This window comes from Macrotis lagotis, chromosome 8 (assembly GCF_037893015.1).
Source record: "Macrotis lagotis isolate mMagLag1 chromosome 8, bilby.v1.9.chrom.fasta, whole genome shotgun sequence".
Classification (NCBI taxonomy): domain Eukaryota; kingdom Metazoa; phylum Chordata; class Mammalia; order Peramelemorphia; family Peramelidae; genus Macrotis; species Macrotis lagotis.
The window spans coordinates 42,963,965-42,991,611 of record NC_133665.1 but is presented as its reverse complement, the minus strand read 5'-3'; the positions used below and the strand labels follow the sequence as shown (position 1 = coordinate 42,991,611).

Here is a 27,647-nt window from a genome sequence, read left to right as displayed (position 1 = left end):
TAGCCAATCTGGTATTTCCTATTACTCTTCAACCACCTGGTCAATACTGTGAATCCCCTGAATTTATTTTCATGTGTATACATAACCATATATATATATATATATATATATATATATATATATATACATATATATTATATATACACATACACACATACACACACACACACACACACACACACACACACACTCTTAATATAACATTGTGATTCCCTCATCCTTTAATCTCTGATCCTTTTGAATAAAGCTTACTTCTGACAGAGTCATTTTTAGCCATGAATCTCATCCCACCAAGGTTCAATGATACTTTTGAGGTCAAATTTGTTTCCTTTGATTAGGATCTCTAATTTACCCTTTTTTCTACCCATTGTCTATATACTTATATATGAAAATCTGCAGCCATGAGATTACTAGTTCTCTTAGATAATGCTTTACTCTAATCATACTTTGTTGCTGGTTGTTCTGCTCACTTCACGCAGCATTAGTCCTTGTGAGTCTTTTCATTGTTAGTCTTCTCTTCTTCAAATACTTGTATATTACACATAAGATTCTCTATATCTATCTTGGCAAATATAGATGGACAGTTTTCTCCCTCCACTGTATTTTCAGTTTAAAGCTCCTTTGATCAGATTTGCAAGACTGGGAAAAACACATGTTTACAGGCTATTTTATGTACACACCATCCCTATGTTTTAAATGATGTTCTAAAACTATAATCCTATTTTTTCACACCAACCTTTTAGTCAGCATTTCACTTACCAAAAGTGCCTTTCTCTTCTGAATCTACACCTTCAATTGTCAAGTAGTGCTAAAAACAATACCTATTCCTTCGAGACATTCAGGATTTTTTTTCCAGGACTTAAAAAAAATACATAGAAATGCTGCTTCTTTTTTTTTCTTTCAAGTGTTCTCCCAGTGGTGTCACTTGCCACCACAGAGAGGGTAGTGGCCTAAAGGTTTGACAGATTTCAAGAGGCTCTCTGACAGATCTAAGATGTGTTTCCTGGGAAAACAACAAACTTCTCTATTGTTCATCAGCATTCCTTAGAAGGAAGTTAGTGACTACTATCATTTGTCTCCTCTTCTCATCCTTGAAGCACAAAAAGTTGTTCCCTCTAACAGGATTTAGCTTCCTCTTCCAGTAGAATTTAATGTTTACCTATAAATCAAGGGTCTTTCTTTCATTCTCCTTTCGTTAAATTCTTTGTGTCCTTCCACACCCTAACATAATTAAGATTTTTTTCCCCTTTTGCTTCCATCTCAAAACTTTCACTTTTTAAGGGAAGATTTGATCTTCCCTAGTAACTTAAAGTGGACAGATCTTTTAATCCATCTTCAACTCCAGGAAAAAGATCAATTTTGTGCTTGCACAGATGTGAGTATTCAAAAAAACCCCCACAAAACACTTCATAGTTTCCTCAAATGTAAAGTTGTGTGGTTGTACCAGATGACCAAAGTAAGGCCCCTAAATCTATGAGCACATTATACTGCAAAATTACCTGTGTTCTCTATACTTGCTTGAAGCAAGTGCTTTGGCTCTGTTCTTTGGCACCTTTCATGGCTAACTACTTTTATAAACTGGATATTAGTTACACATTTTTAATTAGCTAGGGTCTCAATAACAGGGTAACTAAACCCTGTTTTACTTAAGTATTTTTTAAGTTAGACTTCCTACCTTTTCTTTTTACACTCAGGGCCCTTTATAATTAAGCTGAATGACTCTAAAGGAAACAGAATTTGCTCTCTAGGTTATTCTCTGAATGATCTGAAAGGTACTAATTTCTTGCTTCACTTCTCTTCTTTCTCAATTCTCTTGCTTCATCTCACTTTTTCTTTCCTTGAAGTTAGAGTCATTTATAGTTGACTTTCCACCTTTCCTTGTCCTATAACATTCACTTGCCTTTGACAATTAGTCCTAAGTACCAATACTTCTAAGTCCCAAGGAAAGGAGAAGATGACCTGAGTTTGAATCTCTTTGGAGTTCGCAAACAGGAATTCAGTTACCATGAATGTGCATATTAATTACATCTCTCCTCTTCAAAGTTTAGAAATGTTGTCAAAGATGTAGCTATGTATGACATGGAAAACTCAGGTATAATTTAGTTTAGATTGACTGACTTTTTCATGTAAAATATACACTTATTATATGGTTAATAGTTAAATAGAATAATTAGCCACAAAAATTCTGTTGTTTGATTCATTAAGATTTTAATAAATTAGAGGTTTTGTTTCATATATAATAATTGAGAGCATTAATAATGTATAAAATAGACAAATCTCCATATAGTAATTTTTCTTTAAAAAAATTGTTGTTTATTTCAGGGGGGAAGGGCTGTTGAAGAGTACTCAGGATTTAATTTATCAAGTAGAGGTATGCTATGTTCTAGTTTACATTACTATATAATATTTTCTGCTAAGAATATGCAATATCTATGTTCTCACTAATGACTTCCTGTTCTCTTGTCACTTCAAGAGAGTATAGAATTAGGATATTGTAGCAGTCTTCTGTATAGTATTTTTGAACATCTTTGATAAAAATTCCTAGGAATAATGGGTTTTGCCAATTAATACAAGAATATTTGAAGTTTCTAGGTTTTCCATAGATGGATAAAAATTTTCCCATCAGGTCCCTAACTCACAATATCTAGAATTTCAGAAAAAAGTTTGGTCTCTACCACATTCTAAGGGCAACATTTTGTCACAGTGGGGAAGTGTTAATTCTAGACTTCCTTTTTCTGTTACCTAGGGCCAGATCTCCCTCCTATTCCTAATATTCAATGATTCTATAATTAGGGAACTTCAGAATCATTAATTTGCTAAGGATAAGTGGACTACTCTCTCCTCCATTCCAAAGTACCCTCCCTTAATCTAAAATTGGAATTATCTTTCAGTTTGAAAATCTCCTTCAGTCAAGTAAGTGCATTGACTTCGCAGCCAAAAGTCTTTGGGGAAAGACATACTTAGTTTGGATGAAGTGAGGGATAGCTAATGAAAAAAGACAGAAGAATGACTTGATTTTTAAAAATAATCTTATATAGGAGTTGCTTCTTTTGAACTAAACCAAAATCTCTTAGTCCTGAAGTTTTAGACTGGGGTACAAATCATCACCTGTCAACTCATGCTAGATGATAAACTGTATTGTATGCCAGTTACTCATATAACACCTGCCAATTGTGCTTCTTGCAACTGTGACAAATGTCCTGTCCATTTCTAGTGACAATAGTAAAGTTTCAAAGACCTTTAATACTTGCTCTCAGATTCATTCTAATACCTTGACTTTTATAGTTGGGATTTTATCAGATAAGTTTCAAATATTTAGAATTCAGATTTTATCCTGTGTTTGATTTAGTACCAGACATAAAGGATTCTTCAAGTAAACTGTAAGCTCCTAGATATCCCGCAGTTACTCTAGATGAGAGGTGAAGAACCCCCAACTAGATCCAAATACAGTTGAATTTCATCAGATCTTCGATTTGTTCTTTACCCATTGGCAAAGTAATTGCTCAGTAAGATTGGCTACCCTATCATCTGATTTTATTTATGTGCCCTAACAGGATTTGAGTTCTTCTCCTTTCACTGATGTTCAGCATTCTGATTGAACATAAGAGGAATTATTATCCTTAAGAGCATATTTATTCATATGTGGCCCAAATGAGCAGTTTCTCAGTTTTTGGCCTCACTTTTCATCAACTCATAATTTTAGAAATGGAGGTCTTCATTTTAAAGATACAATGACTTGCCCATGAACATACAACTTATTAGAGGCAGAAGATTTGATTTTGAGTCAAAGTTCTGACTTCCCATACCTGTGGGACTTTGAGCAAGTCATTTTGACTGAGTCCCAGTATCTACTACTTCAAAATGAGGATAGTATTGAACTACTTATTTCACAGTATTGTTCATATGTATTTTAGCAGCAAAGCTCAGAAGAGTTCCTAGTCTCTTTCCATAATTACACATTGCTTTCTGGGATGCCCATCTTCAATTTGATCAACCCTCATTTCTTTGCATGGTTAAACTGCTTCAATTATCTCCAATATACCAACAACCCCCAAATCTCTGCAGTTCTGTCAGGGTTGTTTTTTCCCAAATTCTAATACTATAATTTCAACATTCCTACCTAATAAAAAACCCCTTCTTTTGCCACTTCAAACCCAATATAACCCAAACCAAATTTATTAATTTTCCTCTATTTATCCCTCAAAAAAAAGTCCCCTCCTGTTTTTCCTAATCTCAGACTTCTGTTGTTCTCAGTCATACAGACTTAAAATTTGCAAGCAATCTTGCTTAATCTCCTTTTGTTTCTCATAATAAATTAGTTTTAGGTCCTAACTATTTACTTTTCATACCTTTTATTCCTACTGCTATAACCCAAGTTCACCCTATACTTAAGACTATAGCTAGCTTCTTTCCTCTAGTCTTTTAGTTCAATGTGTTAAATCCACCACTGCCAGTTTATTCATTAATAAACGTGACCACTCTTGTCCCTTTTTATTTCTCACTACAGTACCTTCCAATTTGAACTCTGCACTTGAATGTCTTAATAAGACAACTCTTAATGGGCCTAATTATTGGTTCTTCGATCCCAATCACTTTGAATTTACTTATTTGTATACATATTCTTTAACAATGCAAAAAATCCTTGTGAGCTGGAACTGTTTCCTAGCACAATGGGTAGTACGGAGTAGTTCCTACTCACTATTTCCCAAACACACTGCTAATTCTGCACACTTTTGTTTCTACGTTTCCTACAGCTAGAATATTTTCTGTTCTCCACGTGTGTAAATTTTGCCACTTGCTTCATAAGACTACCTTTATCATGCTGTTTCCCAGTTATCTTTCTCTCTGATATCCTAAAGCACTGTCTATTGCTCCTTATCATTTAGAAACATAGTTGTTTATAATAGGCAGAGCCCTAATTTATAAATGCTATATTCCAAGAGCTTGTTTGTAAATCTGAGTTTTGGAATTTAGAGTATATTTTTTAACAAACTATTTTCTTGGGTGTTATACACTCAGGATATAGACATGTTTTATCTAAAATGTATCTAATCTATACATTAATTATTACCAGCCTAAATTCTAAGTAGGGGACCTTCTGTTACCTGCCAGAGGCTCATTTTTTCCACACAGGATACTTTTAAAAAACATATTGTTGGGGGGGGGGGGAGGCTAGGTGGCACAGTGGATAAAGCACCGGCCCTGGAGTCAGGAGTACCTGGGTTCAAATCCGGTCTCAGACACTTAATAATTACCTAGCTGTGTGGCCTTGGGCAAGCCACTTAACCCCATTGCCTTGCAAAAAATATATGTTGTTTATATATTCAGAGAGCATTACCAACTGAAAAATGCAACAATGAGAAGATATTTGTGGATAGAAAGAATAGAGAAAACTGAGACTGCATGCAACATAAGCAGGCCAGGACTACCAGGATGACATTTCTATGCCTGCCAGGGTCCATGCTTCTAAGTCAGGCAGTTCTTAAATTTTGATAGGGGGGAAAAATCATATCTTAATTTCAATCTGATTAGTTTCCCTTGTAATTGTATGCATTTTATCTTCTGCATTTAAAAATAATTATTCTGAGAAAACTTCCTTAAGCTTTTCAAACATAAGAAAGCTGTTTTGTTTTTTCATAGCTTCTTCCCTTCCTACACTTCTGAACTCACAAGTTCCTTAAAAGCTCCAAATTTTTCATAATGGCAAATGGGATTCTGACCCATCACTATGGTGCAATGCAAAGACTTTTGGATTTAAAACCAATTATCCTTGATTCAAATCTCAACTCTGTTACTTACCTGTCACTTAAGTCTCTAGACCTTAGGCATTTATAAAATGAGAATTGAGCTATATGATTTCTGAGTCCCTTCCAACTCTCAGTCTATATGATCCTATAAGGCTTATGGAATAAGCCTAATGGAAGTAGTTACTTATATGTATTAGTTATTTTTACCCCTTGAACTATCCATATTGCTATATTATAATCTATACTTGTGAGGTCAATGAGCTTTTCATAATCTCAAGAGCAAAAGTCTTTTACTTCCTTCTTTGTACAGCCCACACCACATCACCACATTCTTATAACATATTATAGAATGATATAACTCATAGTGCATATCCTGGAGTTGTAGAGGCTTCCAAATAGTGAGTAGGAGCTTTAAAAAAAAATTATCTACCAGGAAGACTTCCCCAAGTGTAATATGCTGTCTGATACATTAATCCATCAGTTATTTTCTATGCTCCCATCTATATGCTAAAGAATACAAAACAGTATTATACTGAATTTCAGAGATATTTTTAGGTTACAAAAGTTGAAGCAATCCCTTCTGGGGAGCTTTGAGAATTCAGATAAATCTTGTAGAATGTGTAGGTCTTCAACAGGTTAAAGAATGAATAGTATGAGGAAAGGAAGGCTTAGAAGAGGGTTGAAAGAAAAGGCTGAGTGGAGGGATATGTATTTGGGGAGCAGTGAAAAGTAAGTTTATGCTTTTTACTAAGATTGTTCTGCAGCAGCAGTAAAATGGATTTGAAGGAGTAGTTAAAAGAGCCAAGAAGTCAGCCTTTTGAAGTCATCTTGGTGTCAAGGTCTTAACTGAAGTAGGGGCAGCAGGAATGGAGATAATAAGCAAAAAAGTATGATGAAAGGAATGATTTGAGAGGACTGAATGACTGATTAGATCAGGAAAAATGTTAACATTAACCTCTTGTAAAATCCCAATGATCCTCTATCATTTGACTTCCTTGGCTTTCAGGTCTAATAAATGAAGCTGTCTGATTGCCATTTCAAACTTATACTTCACAATCAGCTAAAAAAAATTAACCTATTAACATAGAGAGGTGGAGTTGAATCCTTAAGAGAATTTCACAACAACCCAACTGCCTTCTGCCTTCATAACAAATTTCCAATTTCCACTTCAGTGATATACACACACACAACACACACACACACACACACACACACACACACACACACACACACACACACACACACACAGCTTATCCTTCCTTAAAGTTTATGTAGCTATGCTCCCTTCAGTACTTTACCTGGAAAAGGATTCTGCTCCTCAAAAAGACTAGCAAACCTGACTTGGTCATTGCCTTTGAGAGGATCCAAGTGGAGAAAGACCCAAGGAGTCTTTTTTTCTCCTTTAGAAATTCTTTCTCTCAGGTCAGCTAGGTGGTGCAATGAATTGAGCACTAGCCCTGGCATCAGGAGGACCTGAGTTCATTTCTGGCACTTAATAATTACCTAGCTGTGTGACCTTAGGCAAGTCACTTGAACCCCATTGCCTTACCCCCCCCCCCAAAAAAGAAATTCTTTCTCCTGGGGAATTGTTCTCCATTCTCAGTTTACATCATAATGGTTCATAAGTTGTGACTAGGCACTAAATCTTTCCTATTCAAATAAGTAACAAAGAAAGGTGAACTACAATTGAACATCTATTTTTCTAATAACTTATCAACTTAATGTTAGTATGGGTAATCAGTAATTGTATATTCAAAATCCACAGCAACGGAAAAAAACCTGGTTTCAAAATAACATCATTATGTATTGGACATATATCTATATCTATATATATAGATATACACAAATCATGTATATATAAATTATGTATTGTAACCAGACCTCACTGTAATGTCACAAAAACCACAAAATGGTTCGTAAATCCTTAACCAAAATGGAGTAACCATTGAACCAAATTTCCTCCAAATTTAAAAATTATTTGAACCTTGCTTCCCCCTGAGAATATTAGCTTTACCACTTGATCATCAAATATTTATTAAACTACTCTTGGCAAGTATATATAACTGAAGATAGCCACCATTACCAGATTGCTTACAGTCTAGGATCACTTTCAAATGAGACAATCAGGGAAGACATTGGGGGGGAGGGGGGTGAATTATACCTTAGAGAATTAGTAAGATTTTAATAGATGGAAACAGAAGTGAGGATATTCTAAGAGTGAGGAACAGTTAACAAAAGCATGGAAATGGGAAAAGCACGAAGTGTACTTGGGAGTAACAAGACCATTTTGGCAAGAGAATAAGGTTCACACAGGGGAGTAGGAGAAATAATTCTAGAAAGTGAAACTGAAGAAGCAAAATTATGAAGAACCCTAAGTACTAAACTAAAGAGTCTTGGATCCTTAATGGTTAATTGTTAAAGGATTCTGAATAAACAAGTGACATCAGAGCAGTACTTGGGTTTGGTTTTTTTGTTTTTCTTTTTTTTTCCTTGGATTTTTTTTAGGTTTTTGCCTGGCAATGTGGTTAAGTGGCTTGCCCAAGGCCACACAGCTAGGTAATTATTCAGTGTCTGAGACCGGATTTGAACCCAGGTACTCCTGACTCCAGGGCCAGTGCTTTATCCACTGTGCCACCTAGCCGTCCCAAGAGCAGTACTTTGAGAAAATTAATCTGATAGCAGTAAACAGGGCAAACAAAATACAGACAGGAGGAAAATCAGTGTATCAAAAAACAAAGAAATTTCAGAAGGGAGGTAAATGAAGATACTCAGTCAACAGCCTCAGTGACATAGACATAAAATGTTGAAAAACTTGCAATTAATTAGGTTTTTTGATTACTTTACAGTCCTGTAGTAACAGGACTATCCTGAAATTGTCTCGTCAACATACATAGCTAAAGTAAACATAGTTTTACCATTTGGCAGGGATTATTCTGTCCTAGTTACTTAACTAGTGGTTTTCTCTGAACGTTCCTATCACCTCGGACAGAAAGTAAAGATTCCCTTCTCCAAGATGACCAAATCCTCGGTTAGTCAGTCTCCCCTCCCCTACTCCTTGAGTTGGTAGCAAGAACTGTTATCCATATGGAGCCATTAGTCACTTCAGTGAAGCAGGGAAAGTGATGCTCCTCCCTGAAGAAAATATTTCTTTTAAAGAACAGAAAGGTAAAATCATTTTAGAATTCTACATGATAAGACAAAAAAACAACAACTAGTATTTCTTATTGCTAACCACTTAGTATTTCCTATAATACAGACTTAATATTAGTCAAAATTGGCTCTTGTTCTGGGTAGACCAAGCCTAACTCAGTTGAGTCCAGTGATTCAGACTTGTTTGGAAAGCAAAGAAACATGAAACTTAACATTTAATAAAAAATTTGTTACTAATAAAAAGATCCAACAAGCATACAATAGCACGGAGATGAATGTAACTATGCTCAGCAATCACACTTGATCACAGAAGCAGCCCTCAAAAGATGTGCTGACTCCAGCAATAGGGATTCTTGATAAGACTGAGAAGACGCTTCATAAGTTAGGCCTTTTATGACTCAGGTAATCAGGAAACCTCATTAACCACTTGAACCCTAGTTCCCTGATCCAATTAAGTGTTAAGAACAATTTCCCAACTCCTTAAAGGTGACATTATCCCAAGATCAAACCAATGTTGCTCCTTCCACAGACATTAAATTTTACACTAATCCAACTACACAATGTAAGATATGTTTTAAATGAGGCTGTGAGCCTGCTCTCCATATAGTCCAAGTAACTTTACTCTATCCCACAACTGTGCATTTTTTATAATTTTTATATTTTTTATAATTTGCCATAGTAACATAGCAAGGTATTGCATACCTATCCATTATAACAAATACACACAAATTATATGCCCTCCTTAATATACAGGCTTAACTTAAACATTAACATTGAGAATATGAAAATATCAGGCAAAACAATGTTATTAGAGAACTGTTAGCTTAATAAGAACCATTTTACAAATGGTAAGCAAACAAATGCCAGCAATTTAGTGCTTTAGCATCATTGCTATCCTGTTTTTTGACTTGATTAAATGATACTATTTACCTAAGGACGTTTGTGACATTACAGTGAGGTCTGGTTACAATACATAATTTATATAGACATATATATATATATATATATATATATATATATATATATATATATACATACACACACATATGTGTGTATATATGTCTGGTAATACATAATGATGTTATTTTGAAACCAGGTTTTTTCCTGTTGCTGTGGATTTTGAATATATACAATTACTGATTAGCCATACTAACATTAAGTTGATAAGTTATTAGAAAAATAGATGTTCAATTGTAGTTCACCTTTCTTTGTTACTTATTTGAATAGGAAAGATTTAGTGCCTAATCACAACTTTTAAACTTTTCTTAGACTGTATAGAAATTAAAATATTGTAATACATTTACTGTAAAATATTTTTAAAAACAGGTCTAAAATAAATGTTCTTTCTCCCTGTTATCAGGTTTTTACTACAGAGGGCTTAAAACTTGCTTCATTTCTCCAAGGTTTCTCAAAACAGGTACTGTATGTCTGCTTTTTAAGTTAAAGCATAAGGTATAAAAATTAAAACCATTATTTATTGGGATTATAATTTCTTAATTTGCATTTCAGCTAAAAGATGATGACAAGCTTTTACTTCTATTGGAAGTAAACAAGCTGATTCCTCTGTGCCAACAGCTCCAACTCACAGCTAAAGCTCCTATTCAGAATAAAATATTTACAAAGGTAAAAGATATGTTATTCAGTTAGAAAAATAAAATGCTTTATCCTTCTGCTTATATTGATAAAGATTTCACAGTTCTGTGTAAAGAGGGAGAAATTTCTCTTTCTTCCCCAAGGCTCAACTTCCTGAATAACTTTTCTCTTATTAAAACTAATGACAAAAAGCAATAGATTTATTCAGTTAAAAAGGAATTGCTCTAATTTTACCAAAAATGACTTAACCACTTTACAAATTGTCCTCATATCATTTGCTCAAACAAAGAAAGATTGTTGTTCCAAGACACTGAAGAGGTTTCAAGAGAGGAGTCACAATTCCCTCAAGTATCTTAATCCCACACTGAAGATAGGTTTGCCCTCATTGAGAACTGTCTCATTCATGAATTTGGGGACAAAGTATCTGGAGTCTTTAAATTATTGTTCTAGCCAAGTATTCACACCTGTTGCCATTACTTGCCTTAAATGTTCCCTGGTTTTTTTTTAATGTAAAAGAGTCACAAATTTGGAGCTTAAATTGACAGTCTTTCTGTAATACAGGTTGACAAATGTATTCTAAAAACAAGATTTGTCTTGGCTGCACTGGCCCAACTTCTCCCAGTTTGCTATAAACTGATGCATAAGGTGAGTTGGTTCTTCCATAACAAACCTTTATCTTTATATACAGAGAAAGAATGTGCAGCAGTTTTGCTGTAAAATGACATATGTGTCCCTAAAATTCACTATGCTATGCAAAATCATGAATTAAAAAAAAACAGAGTATTCAGGAAAAATGGGGTAAGGGAAACAAAAACTAAAAACTTCATTGGTGACACGTTAAAAAAAAAGGAGCCTATAAAAACTTCAGTTTTACACAATAAAAAGTTAAAATACTTGGTAGTGGAAGCAACATTGCTCAGCCTGCACTCTGGATTCACAGAGGGGCCTGGACTGGAAAAGTTGAAATCTGTGGGTGAAAGGGTGATCTTGTTGGACCCTCACTCCAGGACCTGGAACTGTGGCTTATAGAGGAGGCAGGGAAGGAGAATAGGGTGTGTCTTTGGTGTTCCAACTGACGAAAATATATTCTACCTTGAAAAGGACCTGAAGTTTGCTTGTGGAAATGGATGCTAGAAGGGCTGCAGCTGTGAGTTACTGTGAGTGTTATAGATTTTTTTGAGTTCTCACTTGTTTCTCAAAGATGAAATAGCATAGAAGCAAACTAGAAATTTCAGTTTTGGTCAAATTTGTCCCTAATATGTCAATTACACTGGAACAAATGTGAGTTTACAAAAGAAGTGTTATAGCAAAACAGGTCTTATTTAACTTTATAAAATTGCTTTTACAGTGCAAATCAGAAAATGACTGTATAAATTCTCTTCAACCCTGGATGGAAAGCAGATGGCAAACAGTTACAACTAAAGATAGCATGGACGAAAAAACCGTAGAAGCTTTTGGGATCAGATCTCTGGAACATAACATAGCAAACCTGACATTTTTAGAAAGCAAATAATCCTCAGATTCTCCAGTGCTATGAGAATATTAAGTGCTTTCAACCGGTTCTTTTTTCCCTTCCCATTAAGATTTCAGATCCTCAAACTTGTGACAATTCTTAGCAACTAATAAATGCCATAGCAGTTTTCAAAACTTTAAACTGCAGTGTGATTTTATAATGGGCATGTGTATCTTTGCTAACATTTATTGAAGAATGAAAACCAAAATTTCTCAATGAATCTTCAATCCAATAAAGCAGCTATCAAGAGGTTCTTAAGACCCTCTGACATACTGTTAGTTATGTTCTGCTTAGTTTTCATTTTTCACACTTAATGTTTTTAAGCAGTTTCATTTCTTGTAAACTCCTCATGCTTTGCAATACTTAAATCTCTAGAAATCATTTATTTTCTGATATGCCTATGTAATTATTAAATCACTGTTTACGGGTATTACTTAATGGAATAAATGTGTTACAACTGAATTTCTTGCAAAGTAAAATGTTTTCCCATAGCTTGAATTCTCCAATTTACAACTGGAGATACATTTCCATTAATAAAAATAAATGAATGCATTTAGCAACCAATAGGAAAAGATATGGGGAGGGCAGCTAGATGGTGCAATAGATAGAGCACTGACCATGGATCAGGTAGGACCTGAGTTCAAATTTGGCTCAGACACATAGAAACTAGACTGCCAAAAAAAAAGATATAGGGGCCAGATCTTCAGTATTCTGGGCATTGTAATACTGTGACTATTTTTGTAACACATTAAAGATCTTCACCTATTTTCCCTTTGTTCAGAACCCACATTTTGTCCCATACTTCTGCATGAGAAAGTTCCAAACTCAGCTCCTAGAACTCATTCACTTTCTCTCTGGGTTTTTTCCTAAAATGTATAGAGGTTTCAACATCAAATTATATGGTAGAAAGGATAGTATGGAGAGTCAAGGGAACTGGGTTCTTGTCTAAATACAACAACTGTATAATCTGGGCAAGTTCTCTCACCTGCAGGTTCTTCAACAGTACAAGAGAGTTGTAACTGACCTCTCTTTACACAGATGAAAATGAACTCTGACTCTCTCTAGTCCTAAAATTCTTCATGTCACATGACATATTCTCCCTTTAAAATTTTAGATCCCGAGGTTTTAAGAACCCTGATGTGCCTAGAGCCTTGCATATGCTTATAAAGAAGCCAGGCAATAAATGCTCAAAGACTGAGTTAGCTTTTTTTTACCTGAGAGAAGCCCCAGGGATTGGGAACTGGCCTCCAAGTTCCAGTTACAATAACCTGGTGTTGACTCTTAACCTCTCAAAACCCTCAGCAACTTTAATACTCTTAAGTTGGAAAGCAGTTAATAGATGGGCATTCTTCAACAAATTCATCAGTCAAGACCCAAAAAAGGAATATGAAACATTACATGTTGGATAATATTTTATACCTTTTGTAATGCTTTTGCACTATAACTCATTTCCTATTGACTTACTGAGAATTCATGTACTTGAATTTCAGTGTCTCAGCTCTGGACCAAGATAAAGGAGAATACCCCAGAAATAATGATGGGACAGAAATTCAAAAAGCTTTACTTAAGATCAGATGACAAGGCAAACAGCATGTTGGAAAGAGAGAGCCTGGATTCAAGTCTTGCCTCTGTGTCAGATTTTACCCTTGGCAATCTCTTAGGACACCAAACAACTTACTTTGGCTCTTTTTTTTTTCAGCACAGATGATATAGTTTATTTAGAATTCCTCCAGTCAATTAAAAAACTAATCAAGACAATTAACTTCAACCCAGTTGCAGATCTACACTAAACCCACACAAATCATCCACATTTCTATTACCAACATAATCCAACAGGAACAGAAATGAACAGAAGCACCTTCATTTTCCTGAGGTAGAGAAACTGTGTGGCTGGGCTGCTCACAGAGGATGGAAGTAGCCACTTCTTCCTGTAGTATTAATTACCTGGCCAGACTAGTGTAGGAAACCACCCAGACATAGTACAATTTAGAAAAATGTGATAAATCAAAACCTTTTCACTTCAGTCTTTATATATAAAAATAAAAATTTATTATGTATACATTTTTGTTATTAAAAGAGATTATAAACTTTAGAGCTGATCCTCTTTATTCTCAATTCCATTTTTGCAGATTGTATCTACTCACTAAAATTAACTTGTAACCTTGAAATCCCTCCTCCTGGTGTTTTCATGCCCAAAGTGGCAAAGCCTCAGGGCTGTCTGGACCCCAGCCTTCTCTCAGTGATCCTGCTACTTAAGGTCCTTTTTTTTTAAGGTCAAGGTCCTTTTCTTGCCATGTTTTGCACCTTTTTGTGCTTCTGGTCGATGATTTGCTGTCTTGCTGAGGGGTGGTCTTGTTCTGAAGTGCAAGGAGGCTGTAAGCTGCCTTTTGGAGAGAATATCTGGCTGGGAGCTCAGTGCCAATGAAGCCATGATCTCTTACAAGAAGGAAGAGTTGCAGGCTCCTAGGGACCCCTCCTGGGCTCTCCTCTGGCAATTACAGCGCCCCCCCCCCCAGTATTTTGTGGGTTTCAGAGTACAGAACTACAATGAATGGAGACTCGATGCTTCTGCCTCCTCCCACAAAGACTTTTCTGAAAGCATAATTGTCATGATATGCCTTAACCACAAAGGAAACCATAATGGAAAATAGTGGCAAGCCTTAATCTCCCTGCCAACTAACTAGATAGGGAAATAATATATTCAACTTGTTTTTACAATATCAATCTTGTATGGGTGCACATAATCAGCAACAACTATCTGTCTCTATTTCTCCAGTGACATTAGTCTTTAAAAAAAAATAACAGCTTGAAATATGTCACTAAAATCCTAGAAGCAAGGGTTTTGGCTTATTGAACAATACAGACTGGATATGGGGATCATGGGAACCATCACTGATGAACTAGCTGCTTCTCAACTCTTTTCTCCATATCCACAAATCTATACCAAAGCATATCTCGATATTTTTCATTAGCTGTCTTCCTGAAAAGGTGTAAAAATTTTTAAATCAATATTTATATATCAAAAATGTCATTAACTAGGCATTATATAAGAATAAAGAATGTTCCTACGTTTGTAACTGAGAAACAATAAAATCAAACAGAAGGAATGAAAAGTTTCTTGGATCAAATATTTTAAAGAAAACATGAAGAAGTAAAATATTAACAATATCTACTTCGGGAAATAATCAAGGATTTGCAAACCCAAAGCATCATAGTAATATGCTTTAAAGAAAGATAACTAAGGAATAAAGACAGAGACTACACCTGTGATTTTCTTTGGTGTAGGGGAATTCTGAGAAGAAATTCCCCTCTACAAATGAAGACCCAAGACTTCTCTATGATTATGATAGAGATCCCTAGAGGATTGAGAAGTGACTTGTCAGAGGTGTTAAGAAATGGAACTTGAACTTGAATGGGTCTTCCTGACTCTATGATCACCTCTATCCATTACTCCATGCTATCTCTCAGAGATAATCTTTCTTAGTTAAGAGAACATTTATATCTGAAAACTGCTAAACAAATATGCTTAAAATTAAGGGCAAATAGCATTTAAAAAATCCTTAACCAATACACAAAAATTATAAATTCTCTTCTGGGTAGAGTAAGACTCCTATATGAATTTGTATCCTGCTAAGCCTTAGTGTTCTACTATATATATGTCAATAAAATTAAACCTTGATAATTTAGATTCCACAAATTAGTAATGGAAGACTATGCTAAATATCATGTAAGAAAATTTCATTGGTCAAAACAAATTAGAGATGATATAGCTAATTCCCCTTTATCTAGATTGCACTTTTAGTAACTTCAATACAATAAGTAAACAATCAAAAAAAAACCCAAACTAACACGTATGACATTAGTTCTGCCAAAGTCTATTCACTGTATTTCAGATTATTTTTAGGCTAGTCTCCTGACTCTGCAGTAACTACAATGATAGACAAGACTGGTTATTTGGGTTCCCCCCAGCAATTCTATTATGCCCTCACAGGATATCAAAAGAAGTCCTGATTGCAAAGGAAGAAATAAAGAGAAACAACTAGAATATAACATAAACTTGTTGGTCTGAGAATAGTCAGTATCTGAACAAATAGCTCTAAAACTTCATTGGCCCTGAAGGTTTTATTCACTGTAATACTCAGACTAGGGGTCTAATAGAGAAAGATTTACATTCAAGTCCTGCTTGCTTGGTTATCTGAGGAAGTGTGTGGAATATCTTGTGGAAAGCACTGCTTACAAGAGTTAAGATAAAAATAAATTTAGGTGCATTCAAAACTAACTTCAGTCTATAAAACTAAACCCAATCCCTGATAATGGACAGGAAGTGATGTTTGTTCCTGTTGAGAAATTCAACTCCTCATTTCAAGCTTAGCAGTTAATTGTCCTAGGCTGTTAAGGTCAATTTAGAGGGGAGGAATCTATTTGGCAATACTGTTATTCATTAGATTTGTTCACTATGTATCGGAAAACCAATAAAACTATTCCTTTAAAAATATTCTCTAATTATGACTTCTCACTAATTTATCAGCACTAGTGATGTTTAGCAAATTGTCATTAGTTCAGATTAATTTATGATCATTAATTAACAACTATTTTAGAATGTGAGGTTAGACCTTCCTCCAAAATTAATAATTAACAATGAAAATGCCAGAATTCTACTGAAAGAATATGAAATTAAATATAGTCATTACATCTACCCAGAACCTACTTTCACAAACTTACTTGCTATATGAACTAGTAATTTCACTTCAGTCATTCCTGTTGGCACTTTCTGCAAAAAAATACCAGAACATTAACAAAATATACAGAATGCTTGATAAGAAAAATACTCCAAAAAAACCCTAACATGAGACCTCATGATTTTCACATTTGTCCATGGCCAGCCTCCTCCTTGTTACGTTGACTATCTTCTTGATTCTTGTCCCATCTTCCAGCTAAGGCAGTGGACATGTTGTGGGTCCCAGCTTGCAGAAGCTGCTTTTGGTTTTAGCTCTCACTTGCTGGAAGCTCACCTTCTTTACTCCCTGGGGTCTTTCTGCTCACAGGATGGCTCTTCCAAATGGTTTATTTTACTGTCACTTTCTTTCACTTTGCTGTTTTCTGGGATTTCACACATCTCTTCTGAATTTTTATCCAAAATGGGTGATTTCTGTTCCACCTTGTAGCCTATAATCAGTTTCCTCCTGTGGTCTTCCTTTGCCTTGAGGTATCGCCTGGTAGGGTTCTCTTTCAGAGTCTCTTAAATATCAAGGTTCTCTTTCAGAGTGTCTTAAATATTGCAATCCAACAAATGGTAATCTAACAACTGACATTCCTGCCCCATAGAAGAAAGCCAGTATGGCCAGAGCCATGATGATCAACACTGGAATGTGAAGTAATACTGGTATTTCCTTTATAAACGCTCTCAAAAATTCACCAATTCCTTGTCCAATATATTTCAATGGCTCTGTTACAAAGTTGGTAAAAGTAACTGCCAATGTCTTTGTGGGTGGAACCAACCAAATAGGATTAACTAAGAGTAGCTCATAGTATTTTTGGCAAGGATCGTCTTGAAACGAAGATGAACTTCTAAACCATTCAAACAGGCCTCCAAGCCAGTCCATCTTCTCAGCATAAATATTGTTTGATGGTTCCAATTTGGCAACTTCAGCCTGATGTTTTGCAAAGGCTAACTTATATAAATAGACCCAATTCCATGCAAAACTGACAAGAAAACTGATGAATAAAATGCGCTTTAACTGAGTATACCAACGAATATAAGTCCACAATTCGGTAGCTATTAACATCACAATGCACAACAAACACAGAAGTACCATGAATACATTATATGGATCCACACCAAAGGATATCTCAAAACTCCATTTCCAGGTCTCAAAATTATGAAATTTAAAATTAATTAAGATGTCACTTAGTGCATCATCTAAGGCTCCTGATTTCCAGTCTTCTCCATTGAGAAACTTCTGGATTTCTAATAATGTCTCTTTTTAAGGATGATCTCAGCATCATAATGCATATCACTTCCATCCTCACTGGGAAGTCCAAGTTTTCCAGCTTCAATTAAAATCTTATTTAAGTATCTTCTAAAAACATGATTACTCTGACTTTCATATTCTTTCCTCTTTTTCTTTTCACACTCATTAATCTTATGAGTTAAAGAATCAAGTTTGTTATTACATTCTGATATTTCATCATCACATGACAAGTTGGAATCCGTAAGACTTATTTCCTTTTTCTCCGATTTCCCAAAGTTCCCCAGAGGAGCTTTTTTTCATTGTTCCAGAAGCAGCATCATAATTAAGCATATCTGTAGGATCAATCCATTCATCATCTTGAGCAGAAACAGGTACCATTAACAGAAACATACATAAGAGCAACGAATTCAGCATCATGAAAAACCTAGGTTTGTCCTCACCAAATGTAAAAATGATAGATGAAGGAAAAGAATGCTTTAAACTTCCAGAAATGTAGCCATCACATATCAAAAATAGTCAATAAGAATGTAACCAGATTTTTCCAAGGTTAGTTGTATGTCATGAGTCAGAGATGGGATTTATACTTCTTTCTTGGGTTCAAGAGTAGTGTTTTTCCAATGGGGGTGATGTCCAACCTTGAAGGACTTGCTCATTCCATCAGTGCAAAAATTGGGAACAATTTTGGGCTGTCTGCAAAGGAGAGTGCCAGCTGTATCCAGATAAGGAGCTGTGGAGTTTGAACAAAGTGCAAGGACTATTCCCTCAGCCCGTGAGCCCCGCAGGACCAGGCCCCGGGCAGGGGCTCAAGGCTCGGAGGAGGCCGGCTGCCATAACGAACACGCTCAGCCCAGTGCGCACTGTCCAACCTTCTCACACTGAGGAAGAGGAAACGCGGAGCCCAGCAGGAGCCCACCCATGCCTCCCTGCCAGCTCCCTGGCGTCGCAGTAGCCGCAGGCAGCTCGCCCCCCCGCCTGGGCGCCCACGTCAGCCTCTTTGGCTCTTTTAGCTGAAGAACATGTGGCCATCTACAATGGGAAAGAGAGATACCCACCAAAAGCTCCCCCACATTGATAAAATAATAGATCTGGTCAAAAAAATAAATAAATGAATACTGGGGGCGGCTAGGTGGCTTAGTGGATAAAGCACCGGCCCTGGAGTCAGGAGTACCTGGGTTCAAATCCGGTCTCAGACACTGAATAATTACCTAGCTCTGTGGCCTTGGGCAAGCCACTTAACCCCCTTTGCCTTGCAAAAAAACCTAAAAATAATAATAATAAAAATATATGAAGACTGATAGTCTAGTTTATATGTCCTCTCATTCCTAATCTCTTCTCTTCCAAATCAGGCAATCAAAAGTTGTCTTTGGGCAATGTCTAAATGTTCTGGCACAACATCTCACCAAAGTGAACTCAATGAAAACAAAATAATTGTTTATGTTGTGTTTGAATAAATGAGAAGAGCTTAGGAGAAATGAAGCATTCTTGGGAAGACCCAATCAATCTAAGAGGTAGATGAGGGGAAGATGACCTAAGTAGAATTTATCAAAAAGGACAGGCAAAATCACCAATATTGAAGTGGCCAGGAACTGAAGCAGGGCCATTCCACAGTACGGAAAGGACTGTTCCTACCACCACTTTCTTGATCAATCATGTACTCTATAACAGTTGATCCTTTAACACATGTAGATTTGTGAGTTGTTTTTTTTTATTTTATTTGACTTCACGATGTTTCTGATTTGCTATTAATTTGTTTCACCACAATTTCTTCATATTGTTGTTGCGTTCCCTCAGTAACATTTTTGCTTTCTTCAAATTTGGGTAGAACAACAGCAATATATCACTCAGTGGATAGCTAGAAAATAAATCGAAAATTTGACATAGACAAAATGACAAAAAACAAACAAAAAGGTATGAATAAGGCATTTTTGTTTTTACCTTTTCTTGCAAAATGGACGGCTTAGCTAGAATATTTTCATTTACTTCCATCAACCATTCTCTCACACAGCTGTTTAAAAAAAATGTTTTAGAAGGACTATTTTTAAGAGAAAACTCCTTCCCTTTTCTTTCTCCCCCATGTTCTATTTCAAAAACAACTGATCTTGACACAATATATACTTCTCCATCTGAACAGGATATCCTACACAGAGGTGCAAGTTCATTAGAAATTGTGCCCCTTAGATTTAAAAGAAAGAACAATAATTAATTTTAATATATTTTTTAAGTTTTTGCAAGGCAAATGGGCTTAAGTGGCTTGCCCAAGGCCACACAGCTAGGTAATTATTCAGTGTCTGAGACCAAATTTGAACCCAGGTACTCCTGACTCCAAGGCTGGTGCTTTATCCACTGCACCACCTAGCTGCCCCCAGTCCTTAAATTTAAAACTAAGAATTTAGTAAAATTTAAAGTATTATATAAATGTGAATTTTTTATATTAAAAAATGTGTAAATATTTGTGACTATTCTGGAAAAATTTAATAAGTGAAAAATCACTCAATTTAACAAACATTTATTGATCATATTCTATGTTCATGGCACTGTACTAGAAACTACAAATACACAAAGATGAAATTTTAAAGAGTCCCTGCCCTCAAGGAGTTGACAATCTAGTAAGGGAAGTATAATATGTTTATTTATAATTGTAGTATGGGAAGATCATTGGATTTTGGCATCAAAGTACCAGAATTTGGATCTGAACTCTGCTAATTATGTGATCCCTCTCCAAGTTAACTGAAATCTTTAGAAGCCTCAGTGTTGTCATTTGTAAAATGAAGATGGATTTGATGATCTCAAAGAGTCCTTCCAGATGTAAATCTTATGATCCTATGGACAACTAACACAAGTTAGAAGTTCGATTAAGTGCAGAGAAGGAGTCAAATGAAATGTCTTGAAAAACTGAAGAAGATGCTGTAGTGTTTACCAGAGATTTCATGGAGGAAGTGTCAACTCAAGCCAGTCTTGGGGGGGGGGGGGGATTTCAAAAGGACAAGACTGGGGAAAGGATAGAACAAAACACATAACTTGGGAAAGTCAGGATAAAAATCAAGAAATTATGTGATCCAGTTTGGCTGGAGTATACTGTATATGAAAAAATATCTGTGGAATAAGGCTGGAAACAAGGGAATAATACTATTGATAAAAACTATTGATAAGGAGTTTATATTTGAGGTAAGAGCATACTAACTCAAGGTTTTGGGGCTGGGAAAAAAAGTTAAATTCATACATTAAAAAAAAGTAATAAAGGATTAAGTTCATGACAAAGGAAATGAGACCCATTTTTAAATGAAATGACAAACCCAACATACTTAACAATCTATTTCTTCTTTTTTGTCCCCAGCACCTAGCTAGTACCTTCTAATGTTTGCTGAACTGAACTGTAATAGTACTGCCTACTTTCTAGGATAAACTTTCCAAAATTGCTATATATTGCTATATAATAATAAATTTTATATGATGTACAAATTTTTAAGTTTTGCTTCCTAATTTCATCTTTTCTTACAAATCAGAAAGTGAAGTTCTCATAACTGTCATGGGGCTTAAAAAAGGTTTCCTCAGCAGCTTTTAAATGACTTTAGCAAAGACCTAGAGTCATTTGACTTTATAAGAAATTCATCCATGTAAGTCTGCTTTACCCTTTTAAAAATATTTAATTGTTAAAAGCATTTTAAAAATTGTTTTAAAATGAATAACACTGAAATATTACATGAAATATGATGAAGACCTTAAGATACTTCAAGAAGAAATCCCATTTCTTTATGGAAATTTTTCAGCAGGGGTATGAAAAAGAGTACTTGTAACAAGGGGGATGGTTGAGGTGTGTATACTTGTATATATAAAAAAGTGCTGGAAATAGAAGACACTCAATTCACAGGTAGCTAGACTTGTAGATACATGGATAGTGGGGAGATGAAGAGTAATTTGCTTCTCATTATGACCCAATGAGCTCACAAATATATCAGAATTAAAGTTCGATATATGCTTTAAAAATGTAGTATAAAAAATCTGGAAAAAAGAAATCTACTTCAGTCAGATTATAAAATGCAACTAAAAAAAGTTGCTTAAATATTGCAAGAACTTGTATATCTTATACAAGCTTACATAAACTTAAGCTTTTTTTAAATAAGCAAAGAAATTATAATCTGCCTAACCCAGCAAAACTTGAAAGTATTGTTTAGCACTTTGTAAATCTTAACACTCTCCCCTCATCATGTAACAATTCTAATAGTATTATCTGCTAATCACAAAAGATTATATGGAAAAACTATGACCGAAGATAAGCTCTCCAATCCCAATACTTCCCTTTAAAAGCCACACCACTTAATTATTAATTACAGGGCAACTACATGACAATAATTTTTTGAGCTTTCATCTTTACTAAAATAAGTGCTAGCTCTGAACAATACTCAAGAATTTGACACCAGTACAGAGAACAATTATTTCCCTTAAATTATCAGAAAGGATTTTTGATATCAAACATTTAATTACCATCTATTCTTAAGGTCTACTTTTTTAATATTATTATTAATAATGATCGATAATAAGAACAAATATCCATACCCGTTAAAACTTTCCAGAAACCTTGTTCTGAAGTCTGCTACAGTTGGCACTGATTTGATAGTTAATACTCTTAATTGTTTTTCCATTTTGAAGAAGTGGATGAGATTCTGCCAATGTGATTACACAGATTCTATTAAAAAAAAGTAACCATTATTTAATTTTTTAATTATTGTCTCAGGTACAATTTCTCTGAGTTTACATTGTATTACTCAACACTTTGTCTATATGATTTCTATGCCCCCTATGGCTGTTGCAGGGTGAAGGAAAAGAAGGAAGGACTAATGTGCTTCAGACAAAACTGGAAACTGCTGTTCTGAGAAAATACAAAAAATGTTAGAAAACAGATTAAATCTTAATAGCTAATGGAACAGGATCAGAGTTATCAGGGTTATTAAGAGATGGAAAAGAGAAATTTAAAATTATGATAAAAGTCAATAAGATGGGTGGCTAGGTGGCGTAGTGGATAAAGTACAGGCCTTGGAGTCAGGAGTACCTGGGTTCAAATCCGGTCTCAGACACTTAATAATTACCTAGCTGTGTGGCCTTGGGCAAGCCACTTAACCCCATTTTCCTTGCAAAAACCTTAAAAAAAAAGTCAATAAGAGACTTTAAGCTTTACAAATTCCCTCATATATAGTATCTCATCTTTTCCTATATTAGATACAAGTATCTGCTTATTACAAACGACGATGATACACACTCTGATCTGATACCAGATCTATATACATATATATATATATGTATTTTTTTACCCTGTGTTACTCGTATCTTCATTTTTACAGTGACTGAAGAGAACAGAATGATATTTTTTGAATTTTAGTAACAGTTCTTTATATAGGGTACTCCCACTGAAAGGGACAAACCACTCACTATATAGAGACAAAAAATTTATGAACACAATGAAAATGCAGTTGGATATTTTTAAGGGATCCTTAAATGACAGTGTGATGAACTACTACCTTTCTCTTTTAAACCCTCTGAAATCCCACTTCCAGTGACATCATTCTATTGCAACTCTCCTAAATTTCCAATGAGCTCTTAATTGCTCAATCTAATGGCTTCTTCTCAATTTTGATTTCTTCTGGATATTCTCATCCTGAATTTTCAAGATTATATATGAAACTGGTCTATTATATAAAGCTTTTTTTTCTTTTGAAGTATATAATTCAGCTTTCGAAACAGCTGTCTTTTTTGCCTGGCCTCTTTTCCTTTCCATCCTTTTTTATTTAAAAAAAAAAGATACTTCAATGGATTACTTTATTCCCCCCGCCCAATCCTATTGTACTTCTCTTTCCCACCTTCCAAACTGAGGAAAGAGGGGTGAAGCCCTTATTCAAGTAAAACAAATTCCCACACCGGCTATTTCCAAAAATGCATGAAAATTAGGTAGCAAGTTTCATCAACTTGTGGATTTATGGTTTGTCACTGCATTGATTGGACTTCACAAATCTTTCAAAGTTGTTTTGTCTTTACAATGTTCTCACTGCAGTTACTATTCCTCTGCTTCTACTCACTGTTCCCTGCATTAGTTTATTTTCTTTAATTTTTTTTTTAGGTTTTTGCAAGGCAAATGGGGTTAAGTAGCTTGCCCAAGGCCACACAACTAGGTAATTATTAAGTATCTGAGATGGAATTTGAACTCAGGGACTCCTAACTCCAAGGCCAGTGCTCTATCCACTGCACCACCTAGCTGCCCCTCTCACTTGCTTTAATACTATTTCTCATCATGTACATTTGGCTGTACTTCCAAACTGGATCCTATAAATCCCATACTTACAAATGTACCTTTGTTCATATTTCTCCAAATCTATTCTCCTGTTAACATGCACATAAATACGTACATTTTTCATCCTCTCTCTGATCTAATTGCCCTCCTTTTCAAGACCAGTAAAATGCTACCCTTTCCTTGAAGCCATTCTCTTAATTTGAAATGAGCTTTCCTTCTTAACACTTTGTATTCCTCTTAAACATATTCTAGTTTTAATTATCTATATATCTATACATTTTATTACTGCTATTAGATTGTAAATTCTTAGAGAGCATGAAGAACATGGCTTGCTTAATTTTGCATTTCAAGAGCCTAGTACATGAGGTTGCATATACAAATGTATAATAAATGTTTGTTGAATTATTTTACCTTGCAAGAGATCAGTGAAACCACAAAAAAAATATACAAGATGACATCAACTTAATTTAGGATCGTTATCTAAAGGGCATACACACACCAAGAATGGGGCCATGGGAAGTATTTAATGTTCAAGGCAATATCCATTAAACAAGTTACAATACCAGATTACGACAAAGGCAAGAGTGAAATGTTTCCTGCTTTTACAATCTGTTACCAGAGAAAATGTGTACATAAATAAGCATGTATAGGATATATACAAAATACATATAAGGTGATTTTGTGAGGGTGGGCACTTGGATCTGGGAAAATCAAGAAAGGTAAGTAGGTAGTATTTGAGGTGAGTTTTGAAAGAAGATATTATGAGGTAAGGGTGAGGAGGAAGAACCTTCCAGCCATGAGGCACAAAGAGGGAAAATGGAGTGTTGTAAGGGACAGCAAGGAGGACAGTTTGGCCACATTAGAGAGCGAGAGAAAGGGAGTGATATATAATTAACCTAGAAAGGTAGTTTGGAGCCAGGTTATGAAGGCATTTAAATACCAAACAAAGGAGCTTATATTTGATCGACTAGAAAGCTCCAAGAGTTTACTGAGTTGGACAGCAGGTTTATGTGTAGAAATTCTTTTTCTCATCTGTGTAGAGAATGGATTTGGATGGGGAAAGACAAGGAGAACAATTAGAACATTACTGTAACAATATAGCTGAGAGGTGCTGAGGGTTTGAACTAGAAAATAGAAAAAAAAGATATCTACTGCAAAAAATACGTAGAAGTAGAAATAAGATGTAGCAATTGGTGGGATATGTGGAGTGCACAAGAGTGAATAACAGAATAAGTAAACTTGGATGGCTAAGTGTGGTAGTAACCTTAATATAAATAGGAAAATACAAAGGAACAGATGAGATTAGCAAAGTGATAACCCATTCATGCCTACTAGTCTTATGTGACAACTGTTCACCAAATCAAGCCACTGTTTACCAACAACCTCAGAGCACCTTCCATAGCCATAAGATGCTTTGGGAACAGCACATGGGTACATTTAATTAATATATATATATATAATATATATATATATAAAATTATTATTGTATTAATAGCATTTGTATTTGTATTGTATTAATAGTATCATATTATTGTAATAATTATTATTACAAATCAGAAAGTGAAGTTCTCATAACTGTCATGTGGCTTAAAAGGGCTTCCTCCGCAGATTTTAACTAACTTTAGGAATGACCTAGAGTCATATGATTCTACGTGGCACCTGGAGGTAAGGATGCCTGGGGTCAGTATTAAGTTGAAATCAACTGAGGAATTGATGCTTGGCACTAGGAAAGGATGGGGTAAGGAGTTTGTAGGATGGTGAGAATAGGGTGATGATGTTGATTATCATAGGAAGAGCGAGATACCAATATATTTTCTCACTCCATTTAGATTGTCATGAAACATCTGTCCCCCATCAATTGCTTTACGGGATAGTGGCACTGTGTTAAGGTTCCTCCTTTGGGAATTTACTGTAGATGAAACTGAGCAGTAGCAAATTGCTCTATATGATTCATTTTCCCCAGGAGTACCCTGAATCCCCCAGATACTTCAGAGGCAGAACGAGAAATTTATTCCAAAGCTTAGATTTCTGTTGAGTTCATGAATTTGTCCTTTTATTTAGTGGAGGGTAGGAAGGGGAGGGGAGAGAGAAGGGTTACAACCAGATAATTCTAGACCAAGGATCAAATGCACAGATGACTTGGCTCTAGAGTATCCCAGCCTAGGTAATGTTCCACCCCTCAAACTCCTGAGAACATTTCCAGTGCACAATGTAATATAGTGCTACAATTTTTGGCCTTCTACCATAGCAACACTAGTACAAATTTTTTCCATGCATCTCATTTCCCTAAAAGCTCAAAGTACTTGAATGCAAAACCCATGATGACAAAGTTCCTAGCTAATGCTTTAGCACATATAATGGCAGGCATTCCTCTAGGCTATCACAGAATTTTAAATCTAAAGGATAAAGGTTCAAAACTCTGATTTTGCAAGTAACAAAAATGGAAACCTAAAATAAAATATAACTTGCCCATAGGTAATTTTTTGAAGGTAGCAGGGACTGTGTCATATACAAAATCAAAGATCACAGATTTAAAACTGGGGGGACTTTATCTACTCTGGTTCCCTCAATTTCTAGAAGAAACTGAGACTCAGAGAGATATTTAATGGTTTGTCTAATATCTCATGATTAGAAAGCTGACTCCACATCTACCACTCTTCCTACTATATCACACTGTCTCTCCCATGGTACCTTACACAAAGCTATTTAGTTTATATTGATGGAATAAATAAGTGTCATAGATCTAGAGCTAGAAAATAACTTGATAGTGAGGAAATTGCCCAGGGAATTTAAGTGACTTGCTTAAGGTTGACAGTGTTGACAAATGGAACTCTTTCTACTGTCAGATTTTGTATCTTGATTATCCACAGAAATAGGAACTATTAGGTCTATGACCCATCTTGGTATTTACTATGCAGCCCTTAACACAGTGCATAGCATATAATAGTTGCTTAATACATGCAGATTGATTATACTTCTTTGTATAAGTGACCCATTCCTGTAATCCTACTTGACAAATACAACCTGCTCTATTCCCAGTTTGGAAGGATATGAAATAATTCACGCTTATTTTATAAGTTTGCACTCTACTGAAAGGCCAAGTTCTGAGAATAATTTCAATTTTTTTTGGTATGGCCCTGTATGGAAAATCTTAATGTCAATTTGCTTTTCTCTACGAATGGCCTAAGCAGAGGTTTGTGAAATTGGGGTCCAAGTTGCTTCTATTTAATTGTTGATTCTCTTGTTTATGTCTGTACCTTGCTGAACGTTGCCAGCCCAATTCCAACAGAGTATATATACAAAGGATTGAACTTTTATTATCTTGAACATATGACATCTTTGATAATTTTACCCCAATTTTGAGGAGAAAATGTGCAATTTTTTAATCTCCC

General features: G+C 35.3%; 3 protein-coding genes across 12 annotated transcripts in view; 1 reads left to right on the top strand and 2 right to left on the bottom strand.

The window, feature by feature from the left end:
- Positions 1 to 13,706, top strand: part of CTNNAL1 (catenin alpha like 1) — a 101,098-nt gene extending 87,392 nt beyond the window's left edge. The window contains exons 15-19 of one of the 2 annotated variants that reach the window (XM_074196753.1): positions 2,323 to 2,371; positions 10,258 to 10,314; positions 10,407 to 10,520; positions 11,052 to 11,135; positions 11,839 to 13,706. In XM_074196753.1, coding sequence (XP_074052854.1) covers positions 2,323 to 2,371; positions 10,258 to 10,314; positions 10,407 to 10,520; positions 11,052 to 11,135; positions 11,839 to 12,003 — 469 coding nt within the window. In that variant the 3' untranslated portion in view covers positions 12,004 to 13,706. Of the gene's footprint in view, positions 1 to 2,322; positions 2,372 to 10,257; positions 10,315 to 10,406; positions 10,521 to 11,051; positions 11,136 to 11,838 lie in introns of those variants that run through there. The other variant, XM_074196754.1, reaches the window with a different exon arrangement.
- ABITRAM (actin binding transcription modulator) overlaps positions 1 to 27,647 on the bottom strand; it is a 181,352-nt gene that overhangs the window by 122,653 nt on the left and 31,052 nt on the right. For 4 of the 9 annotated variants that reach the window (XR_012470786.1, XR_012470783.1, XR_012470784.1 and 1 more), the window contains one exon: positions 22,530 to 22,659. Coding sequence is in view for 3 of the 9 variants with exons in the window: in XM_074196762.1 (XP_074052863.1) it covers positions 22,533 to 22,659 (127 nt within the window). In the remaining 6 variants the exon portion in view is untranslated. Of the gene's footprint in view, positions 1 to 148; positions 8,895 to 19,737; positions 19,828 to 19,910; positions 19,981 to 22,529; positions 22,660 to 27,647 lie in introns of those variants that run through there. The other 5 variants (XR_012470782.1, XM_074196760.1, XR_012470787.1 and 2 more) reach the window with 4 other exon arrangements.
- LOC141495445 (chloride channel CLIC-like protein 1) lies at positions 9,931 to 18,405 on the bottom strand. The gene is given in 3 exon segments (XM_074196757.1): positions 9,931 to 17,986; positions 17,989 to 18,256; positions 18,258 to 18,405. Coding segments are annotated over 3 exon segments (1,140 nt in total). The 5' UTR covers positions 18,393 to 18,405; the 3' UTR covers positions 9,931 to 17,249.